General features: G+C 36.5%; 1 protein-coding gene across 1 annotated transcript in view; it reads left to right on the forward strand.

Moving 5' to 3' along the window:
* The window catches only part of LOC140160742 (heat shock protein 75 kDa, mitochondrial-like), a 34195-nt gene extending 26695 nt beyond the window's left edge, over positions 1-7500 (forward strand). The window contains exons 15-17 of the mRNA XM_072184042.1: positions 1230-1378; positions 4472-4544; positions 5792-7500. Of these exons, the coding sequence (XP_072040143.1) occupies positions 1230-1378; positions 4472-4544; positions 5792-5893 (324 nt within the window). The 3' untranslated portion in view covers positions 5894-7500. The remainder of the gene's footprint in view (positions 1-1229; positions 1379-4471; positions 4545-5791) is intronic.
* The last annotated feature ends 3899 nt before the right edge of the window (positions 7501-11399 follow it).

Below are 11399 nucleotides of genomic sequence, written 5' to 3' on the forward strand. Positions count from 1 at the left end.
AGTCATCCAGAAGTCGATAGAACTTTTAATGTCCTCTACATCGCAACCAGCTAATACTGCCAGGCATTTCAAATTCAACTCGTAAGCTGCTGCAACATCAGCTCCTGTGTGACTGACATTCTCCGTGTATCCAGTTGCCATTGTTTTGCGAGTTGCATTATGACCTGTGATTGTGATGTGGTCAGCCTTAACATCGTATAATTTATGACACACGGCTTTAGTTGTATCATCTAGACCAACAGTTACGAAATTTTCCCCTTTGTTGATTAGTCCTTCTGCTAACAGCAACAAGTTCCTATAGGATGCATCCTCTATGTACCTGTTTATAATACAACGACTTGGAAATACAAGGTCAAGGCTCCTCTTTCCTTTTCTGCGCTTCAATGTTTCTGCAAATTGGTTCTGAAGATTCTTCACTATCACTTTCAGAACAATAGTCATATTCATCAGAGTATTGATCTTCAGCTGACTTGATCAATCTGTTAGAAAATCTGACAGAGAAGTAACTAATAAATGAAATATGCTACCTCAGAGCTATGGTGGCTCCTGACAAATGCTTCAATGGCAAGTTTAAAATGATTAGATTTACTTGCCATGAACTCAAGCCAGAGATAAACGATATAGATTCCTTGTTGATAGCAATCTATGCGTAGACAATCAAGTATTAAACAAGGGTAGATGTCCACTTAGCTTTCCATTTTAAAGGTAGGCCTACATAGTGTGATTATCTATAATGTAAGTGTCTAATTTATGGTTTTAAAACTAAAATAAAGGTAAAATAAGGTAAAAATTACTTGAAAAAAAGAAGAAAATTACCTAAATACACACATAACTCAATCTAGGTAGGGTTAATCATATTAAAAAGGTCAGATTTGGTTTTTTTGACCCCCAAAACCCATATATAGACGTATTGAAAGTGGTATCTACCTAAAAGTGTGTGCTGAGTAGGCAAAATACGTCATTTTGGCGGCCATTTTGAATTTTTGAAATTTAGAGACGTCAGATATTGTCTGAGGTAAATTTTTTTAGCAGATTTGGATTCTGCGTTAAATTTGGCCATAGAAACCACTCGTTTTATATAACTTTTCAGAAAAATGTCAAGATTCGCCCAACCCTAATATTGCTGTCATGACTGGGACCCTCCTCCAGTTTGTGCAGGCTACCAACAACAGTGAAGTTGCACAAATGCTTAGATATTGTTTGATAGTTACATCCATTTTTTTCTGCAGGTCACATCCAGGTTGACCGCTTCTCATCCTGCTATGATCACAGTTGCTGAAATGGGTGCAGCGAGACATTTCTTGAAAACCGCCCTCAAGGGTCGCTCAGATGAAGAGAAGATGCAGATGTTACAACCGACCCTTGAACTTAATGGCAGGTATGTTGTTTACAGACAAGAAAATATAAGTGAATGCAATGGGAGAGCGTGGCGCAATGGTTAGGGTACTTGCCTTTAGTGCATAAGGTCCCGGGTTCAATTCCTGGCAGTGGCGATTTGCTGGTATATTGACTTGGAAAAAAAGTCTGAAATTAATTGGCAACCTCTGTAGATTATATTCAGACTTCCGCTCTCCTCCATGGTTCATTTAGAATTGGGTAAATGAATCATGAAAGTACCCCGTCCTTCGGAGGGGACATTAAGCTGTTGGTCCTGTGTGCAGAGAGCCATACCTGTACATGTATCTCGCAGCCAGTTTCGAAAAGAGTAGGGTGTTAAACCCTGACTGTTCCCAACCCGTCCCGGTGTTCAAATGGACCGCAATGGAAATAAGCTTCAATAGAGGCTTTCTTGGGTTTTCCAGGGTTGTCAAAACCCGAACAAATCAAACAAACAAGAAAATATAAGTGAATGCAAATGACAAGTCACCAAATCTTGCTACAGTCGGAAATGAAATTGAACGAGTACAGTGTGCCATTGAAAAGAAATTGAATGAATACGGTACGCTATTTTGACTTGTATGTAAGTGCATGGGTCTGTAAATAGCAAAATCAAACTTTAAATACAAATAATCTTCTTCTCACACACACTACCTCGGCTCGTGACCACACATACTTCACGCGATACCACACCCTGTGGCATGGGAAAAAATGACAGACCAATTGCAATGGTCATTTTTAAAAGTAAAATAAAACCACAACCAAAATACTCTTTTGTTTTCTTCAAGCAAACTTCAAAATAATTCCCATTTAAGCAATAATAAACACATTACCAGGTCATGAAAAATGTGATAACCATGATATAGATACATTAAAAATAATTAATAAACAGCAGTCCAAGTAATAAAATTATGAACATGACACATCATTTTAAGAGAAAAAGTTTCAAAATTGTAACAAAAATTAGAGACACACTACATTATTATACTAAAATGTTGGCCAACAAGAGTCTTCTTCAAGCAAACTTCGAATTAATTCCCATTTAAGCGATAATAAACACATTACCAGGTCATGAAAAACGTGATAACCATGATAGATACATTAAAAATAATTAATAAACAGCAGTCCAAGTAATAAAATTATGAACATGACACATCATTTTAAGAGAAAAGTTTCAAAATTGTAAAATAAAATGTTGGCCAATAAGAGTCTGCAGATGGAGATCATTTTGCACTTCAGTGAAACCAAAAGTCAATAGCGAAAACATTGGGAAGGAAATGTGCACTTTTACTTGTGACCCGAAATTCAGAACACAGGTTCTACATGTATATCTGCCAAACAGTTTTGGGGTCAAATTCAGAGGCCAATTTTTTTATGTAGTATCTCTAATTACATAAATACATTTTTACCTGCAAGTTCCTTGCTTATCTGCTACTTCCAATCGAAAACATTCCACATAATAAATTTCCTAGGCCAACACTTTTCCACGTTAAATTTTCCTGGTAAAATCCGTCACGAAAATGGAAAAATCCAATTAATATAAAATCTACTTGTCTGCTAAATCCAGACGAATAAAATTCAGTCCGGAATCCAAATAAAATAGCAAAATTTCAAAACACTTCCCCGGGGCTTTTCTGCTTGCAAAAACCACACATCAAGTTGAGTTTTAATTCCAATAGCATGTTGAAAACAATCTCCTACTTCAGCTTCTTCCAATCACAACTAACAAAGATGCCGTTAATGATCAACTTGTCTGGCTGTCTTACTGAATGTAGTCCGTTTCCCTTCCTGTCTAGCTTGCTTCAACTGCGGCAATAGAACATTCCGGCCGGTGCGTATCTTTAGTGGATAGTCCTCAAATATTGCTGGCTGTTTCCCCTTCAATTTCTTGGTGTTGCGTAAAATGTTCTCTTTTTCTGCATATCTTAGTAGCCAGATCTTGATGGGACATGGGCCTTCTTTCTTTGAAAAGACACGATGTACTCTTTGTATGTCCATTTCAGAAGCATCTATGTCCAAATTCTGTTGCAAAATTCAACAAAAACTTCGTATCCTCCTTGCTATCTGGACTTAGTACCTCCGGTACATTTACAAACACCAAGTTCTCCTTCGCCATGTATGCTTTTTTTTTCAAATTTATTCTTCAGAGCTGGCATATCTTGTTTCAGCTTTTCTACTTCTGAATTGAAGAAATCTGTCCCCTCATTGATTTTGTTGACTGTCTTTTGCAACTCCTTAAATTCCTCCTTAATGTCTGTATCTGCTATTCTTTTCAGCAAATTTGATTCAACTTCTCGGATCAGCATTTTCATTTCCCGGATAGACGGGCGCTGTTGTAAATAATGGCAAATGACGTAGTTAGCGAAGCGCACAGCAGTCCTGTAAACCATGTGGGGATGAAACACAAATTTTTACTCCTCAAAGTTCACTAATTTTTCGAAGCACTTTTAATGAAATTTCCTGATACAAAAATTCCTTGGTATAAAGACAAAACTTTAGTATCGCTTCCACTCAATTTGCCGTGCTAAAACCAACTCAACATTCAAATTTCCGGCATCTCAAAATAAAAAGACATGTCTAGTCTACTCGGTGGGCTTTTTTTCTCCTGATATGAAACTTTTGTACATTCTTAAATGTAACAAATTCCCAATTATTTCATCAAAGGCCCAAAAAAGGTTTGCCTCAGCTTCCTTTGGTCAAAAATCCTAAACGCTATGCATTTTTTTGTCAAAAAAGATTATGCGGATGCAGGATTTCTTTTTCATTGTAATTTTGTGGGGCCCACCTTTTAAAAAACTCCCCAACATTAAACATAAAAAAGAAATGCGCCAAATTACTAATTGTAAACTTCTGCGGCACGCGGGAAGCTTTTTGGTCAAATTTATGTTGTTTTCTGATGTCAGCATCTGCATCAAATTACTGCAAGTTGAATTCAAAACAACTAAGGAGTGACAAAAACACAGTACTAAATCACTGATAGGGTTTGGATAACCCCTACTAGTTTCATTGTCTCAATTACTGCAACTGCTACATGTTATTATGCTGAACATCAATCAAAAGTTTATCCATTATTATAAATCTCTTCTATTTGCAGCCATCCAATTGTGAAGAAATTAGTGGCCCTGAAAACTTCCAACCCAGAGTTGGCTAAACTTGTAGCTGAACAGGTAAGCAGTGTAAAGCTGATGCAGTTAAAAATTAATCCTAGTGTGTGCACTTTCCTCAGGTTCACACTAGATATTGTTTTGATGCATATAAGGAAGTAATGATTGCACACAAAAAACATTAAGATTCTACATTATGTTACACTGCACAATCATGGTTATAGCTTGGCAAATTTTAGTGCCAGGTGAAATTTATGTGAAATGGTAAAAAAATTGAAATTTTGATAAGAATTGCTAATTTTTGTACTTATTGTTCATTGATTTTGAAACATTTGAGACTGGAGTGCCGGGTATTTGGGCTCAAAATTAACTTTGCCGGGTGGAAAATAAGAGTGCCGGGCAGGTCCGCCCACCACCGCCCAGCGTAGCTACAACTCTGTGCACAATATCTATGATGCTGTGAACTAGAGCCAAATTCTGCAACCAAGCTTTTAACCATGGATTCTGAATGTGAAGTTGTATAATTGGAGACAGAATTAAAAAGACTAGTTTACGTCTGACCTCGGGGCAAAGGCGCGGTGTGATGGTTGCTGACCTGCGCGGTACAGCATTTTTGGTGTGGGTGACAGGATGTCATACGCAAACTAGTCTTTTTGATTCGGTCTTCAATTATAGATGAGTTGATATGATCAAATTTTATCTTAGTCAATATTATGTATGCGGCAAGTAAACAAAATATTTTGTTCAGCAAATCACTGAATACTACAACTTCAATATTTTCAAGATGAATTTAGTAATAGGTAATAATTATTCTTGTTTTAATAAGTAATAATTAATCTTTGTTTTTTTATGCTTATGCAATTAATCTCACGGCAAATACCACGGTCTTATATTGGTGTATCAAATGAAAAAAAAATTGGTCAAATGTTACCAAAATTGCGACAAACGCCTTTGAGTGAATACTATTAGAAAATTACTGAATTTGTATTCAACCAAGAATATTCACCTACGCTTGTTATTCCGCGACTATACACGAGCGTACAACGCTACTCTGCGCATCCATCTTGGCTTTCTATTTATTTATAAATTGGTTGGTATGTGACCGGATGTCGTTTTAGCTAATCATGTTTGACTATCGTGATATGATGAAAGGTCAACTGTTGATGTTGACATATAGATCTCTGCAAGGTTATGTACAGACTACTCTCAGTCAAGCAAAGTGCAAGTTCTCGGTTGATCACAAATTAAATAATTTTCCTTTAGTAAACACCCAAACATACGAACCATTTCTTTTTTCTTTATCCTTACAGGTGTATGACAATGCTATGATTGCAGCTGGATTGCTAGAAGACCCCAGACCAATGCTCAATAGACTTACTACGTTTATGGAAGCGGCATTAGAAAAACATTGACCTCAACTTAATGAGATTCATTAACTTTAGTATTATCAACATTTTACATGCTGAAAATCATGTACGCAATCATTTTACATATTGGTGGCTAATTAACTATCATGGCAACAAGAACAGCTGACCACTGTTTGCAGGTAGACTGCGCATGGGTCATGTAGTCACATGATGGTGTTCAGCGCATCCGATTATGAAAACTATTCTTTGTGTCCTTAAGTTTGATGCAGGAGCTTGCAAACCCTTTCAAATGTTGGCCATTTTGAATAAAAATGTTGCACTATTTAGTGAAAAGAGCATCTTATAGTTGTATCTGTGAAAAGCTGCATCATGTCCCAGGCCAGGCAGTTGCCATACCTTTCATTCTAACCACGACCTCCTCAAAAGTAACCTAAACTTTTCCAGTTGAAATCCAAACACCCCTTATGGAAGACCTGACCTTAAGCTCCCACACAGGGGGTAGAGATTTCAAACAGAGTCACTCATTCAGGTAACCTCATTTGAAATTTACACTCCTTGTGTGGTAGATTAAGGTCATTGGGGGTGTATGGATATCAACTGGAATGGCCCAATGAAACTCCTGCTGATTTCAGAAAAATATGGGACTAGGGTCTTGGCTAGGAGTTTACAAGTGCCCATCATTTGAATGAAAATTAATGGGCCCTTTAAAAGCATACACCAGGCTTTTGCATCATCTGTTGAGTTCAGACATTATTGCAATTTGAAATATACCTAGTTGTCTAGTAGATAACCCTTATATATTGTCTTAAAGTGTACAGTTGGTATGACCTTCATATTTTTGCTGTAAATGATAGTTTTGTGGGTGTAGATAAGAATTTCAAGTTTTATAGGGTCAAAGTTTACAGAGGGGTCAAAATACGAAAGTGCTTCCATTTGGTCAAAACTTATTCTAAATTATTCCTCTGGTTATAAAGATTAATAAAATACACAGTTTGACCTATCTACAACTTACCAGTGAGTCTGTATAGGTAAAAATTGGGCTTCATACAGGTCAAAACAGAAAATTTCCTACCAATTTTGATGAATTTGTGTCGAAGTTTTTGTCTTATAAAATGAATTGTTTGCACTAATGTAGGGCATTTTGTTATCTAAAAACACACCAAAATAGGTCACAATCAATAGAACTGAATGAGTATTGTCCTGTTTAACTGTTACCTAGGTAACAAAATATCTTAGGCATTGCGAATTATAAGTTATTTAAATTGTGAAGTCGAATATTTTGAGACCATTTTTGTCAAAATCAAAGAAAATTTGTTTTTTACCCATGTGATGCCAAAATGTTGACTTTCAACCTTTTCCCTAATAACTCCAGACTGATAAGGTGTAGGTCAAACTATATATTTTCTGAATCCTCATGACCAAAGGAATATTTTAGAATTAGTTTGATCCAAATAGGAACAATTTTGAATTCTGACCCAGTGTAACTTTTATTTGACCCTGGATATCTTGAAATGATCACTGGGCACCATTATAGTCTTATTCTATACACCTCAGATGTCAATACAAAAGTAAACAAATTCAGTCACACCCCAGTTTTGATTCCAATAATAAGAATAGATAGAATACATGTGGCAATAAATTCTGAAAAGGAATGCAATGTTGTCTTGTCTTTATTATTCTGAAGTTTTGTGTGGTTTACTGTTGGGACTTAGAGGCCCATTCAGTGATTTGCTCATCCGTAAAATCGTAAAATTCAACAAAATTCAGATTTTGGTATCTTTGTCATTGTCATAGATGTGCTAACATAGCCTGCTAGTGGTTCAGTCAAAAGCCATGTAGTTAAGACAAAATAAGACATTTTACATGAATCTGTACTTTAGATACTGACAGTATCGAAATTAGCTATGTGTATTTGAATGGGGCTTCAACTTCGCCAATACTGCTGTTTTCTTCGTTTTTTGCCAAATTCTTCATTTCAAAAATACCAAATGACAATTTGAATGACTTGTCCTTCACTTTTAAGCAATTTATAAACAATTTTAATTTTTTTTACACTTGCGATGAAATCACTGAATGGGTCTTTAAGCATGCAGGCTGTATCAAAATGATTGTTACCTATTATAATGAAAGACATAAAAAGAATTTATCGCGTCTGACGTCATCTGTCAATCAAACTCGAGCACGGTTTGTTTACAAGTTTCGTGATGATGACTTGCTGAACGCGGCGGTATAATCAGGCACCTTATTGTTAATTGTGCACCTTCAAACATACAAACCTTCTCAAAAGTTAGGTCTTTATAGTAGGAAACTTTCTTTCGCAAAGGCGCCATGTCAACAACGCCTAGAAAAGTTGCTTTTTGCCTTGTAAAAGTACGTAATTTTCGCCATTTTCTGCTATTCATTCATTCATTCATTCATTCATTCATTCATTTACTCATTTCCACAATTCACATAAAAATACAAAATACGCATTAAAATATCAGTACATCAAAATACTATCAAAGAATCATGGAGGAGATGGCCGAAAGGCCAGTAAGGCCAGAGGTAGCCATCCCCTTTAACAGAAAAGTTACCAAACAGAAAACTCAACAGCAAATAATAAAAATTAAAAACAACAAACAAACAACAAGAACCAAAAAAACTACAATGCTCGGGTTTATTTAATTTCTCCGATCGGCACCAGATAAATCGGCCTTCCTTTTACTTGCTATTAACCTGTGTAAACCAATCAAAGATCGTAATTGACAGTGACATCAGACGCGATAAATTCTTTTTATCTTTGTCTTTCATTATAAATGTTTTTGAAAGCCTGCCTCCTCCAAACGCACCATCACTTGAAATGACTCGACTTTAAATAACAAGTATAAATATTCATGTAGACAGTCATTTCAAGTGGATCCAATGGAATGTTTGGAAGAGACAGGCTTATCAAACACACCAAAAATGGATAAGTAACAATCATTTTGATATGGCCTGTGGAGACATATTTTTTTATTTGAATGAGGCTTCAAATCAAGACCTTGGTCCCCCATAATATTTGTGATGGAATGATCCCCAAATATAGGCCCTCCCTCGGGTCCATGGAGAACGACGGGTAATATAGATTATATAACATTAAATAAACCCGATACATGGACCCTCCCAATCTGTAGGCAAGTTACCTTCCACTTCCCAGCATTTTGTGGGAATTCACTTTTACCGATACTGGGTCAGACAAGTTTTCTATATATCACGTCCGTGGTCTCACTGTCTTGCCGTTTGTGTAAGCGGCTACTTAGCCTGACCAATCAATGTAGAGCTCAGCAAGCAAGGCGATATTTGAAGTGGTATTCATTGATAGTCGATTGATCATAACCAACACATGCGCAAAATGACAATAGAACTGGGTCATGCATGTTATTTGCTTACATATTTGAATATACAATGGGGCTATCATAATTGACGCAACAGTCACGTTACACAGCTTGATAATTATTTGGAAGGGAGTTTAGTATCAAAATGTAACAGTCTCGGATTAGGAGAGCTATTATAAAAAAATAAATGAACAAGTTGGTCTTAATTGCGTTTTCGCCGACATAGTGCTCCAGGAGCATTATAACTTTGTTGCTGGCTTATAGTGGTGTGTTCGTATTATTCTGTGGAGTGAAGGAGAAGGTGGTTTTAGTTCTAATTATTTACCCCGAGATGGAACCGAAACTGTGGGACAGTCTACCCCAAATAGGAAGCAATCAATGATCCTAGCATCCTCTTTATAAAAATAAATAAATATGTTGGTATTTATACAGCGCCTTTCACATGTGCACATGTACCAAAGCGCTTTACATTTATTCCGCCGTCGTTAGAATATGTCAGCTGCCATACAATGCGGTTATGCCCAAGGCATGCTCATACCTTTGGGCGGCGCTCAATGGACAGTATTCATAACAGCTCCCCATTTCGCACCTGGGTGGAGAGGAGTAATCGAGATAAAGTGCCTTACTCAAGGGCACAACACGATGGCGTCGCCGGGGCTCGAACCCGCAACCTTCCGATTATGAGTCCTAGCCCGTTCCGCTCGGCCACCGTGCTTATGACATTTTCAGTAGATAAAAGCTTATTCTAAAAATTTCAGTTGATTCAGATTTTGCGTTTGCGAGTTATGCATGATTATGTGTATTACACTGTTCCACAGACAAAATGTGTTGTAATTTTGTTCTGGTGTGCCAGAACGGAATTCAAATTTCATGATATGTTTGCTATAAAACAAATTGATATGCAAGAAATTTTTTGTATATGAACATGTAGCCAGAGGTTTCCAGTGGTATAAAAATCTCAACTTTTTTGAGAAAAGTGAGGGGGATGATGCTGTGAATCACAAAATGCCCTTTTAATTGTAGATCAGTAGTCTAAACTTTGATTATTATTTTTAGTCCACTATTTGGTTCATTGCGAAACAGAGCAATATTTGATCAAAATTTATTTCTGTAATTCCTTAATGTACGATTTCCTTCTAATTTTAAATTTGTTATTATATACTCAAAATGCTGAAATAATGCTATTAATAATTATCGGGAAGGGTTTCTGTCTATTTTGAGCTGAAATAACAAGGTAAAGTGAAAGAAACCCTGCTGGTTATTTTGGCCGTTTAACACGCAGTTCTTTCTATAGGAGGACATTGAACTTTGCTCTGTTGACCTACAAACACAACAAATTTGGCGGATTCCAGTTAGGTGCAAGTTGGGACATGTGTAAACATTACAAATATGCCAAAAAATCAGGTTTGAAAAAAATTTCATATTATAAGATCGTACATTAAGGCTTTAAGTTACAAGTATTAACCAATTCAAAAAGAAAAACTTCTTGGGAGGATATTGGCTGTTTAACAGCACCCTGACACATACCCCTCTTTATTGTTTTAAGAGCCGGGATGCTGTAGTGCGTTTCGTCTTAGAGTAACGCAATGTTGGATTTCGCAGTGGCAGATCTGAATCGGTGCGTACACAGTTGTGTCACCAGCGTAAGGAAAAAATCATCTTCTACACCTGTATATACACCCCCCATTATTAGGTTAGCATATGTGATTTGAATCTGCCACTGCGAAATCCAACATGGCATTACTCTCAACTTTATGACATCAAGCTACTAAAATTTGGAGTGTCCACTTCCGCTGAGGAATTATGTGGTGATACAAGAAAGTTGAAACCTAAGTTCTCCATTTCTGAAATCCTGTACATGTGTATCTGGTGGAGATATGCTCTGCTTGACCTTCATGTATGTTTAAATTGCATCTAAGGTAGTGTCAACCAATCTCATCACATAAAACCTGCTTTAGTCAAAGACAAAATTGTGATGCGATCAAGCAAAATCAGTCAGAACTCTGCAATCCTAGTTTTGAGATATGGGCCAAGTAATGTTTGTTGGGGTGGAAAAACCAAAATGGATCTTTTTGCAAAAATGGAAAGGAACATTTTACATGAAAATATTTTTGATGAAATTCATAAGGCTAAATGTTAAAAAAGTGATTTTTTTCTATCCCCATCCAACTTCGATAATTGTCAAAAATCATGAAATT

Source organism: Amphiura filiformis, chromosome 9 (genome assembly GCF_039555335.1).
Source record: "Amphiura filiformis chromosome 9, Afil_fr2py, whole genome shotgun sequence".
Classification (NCBI taxonomy): domain Eukaryota; kingdom Metazoa; phylum Echinodermata; class Ophiuroidea; order Amphilepidida; family Amphiuridae; genus Amphiura; species Amphiura filiformis.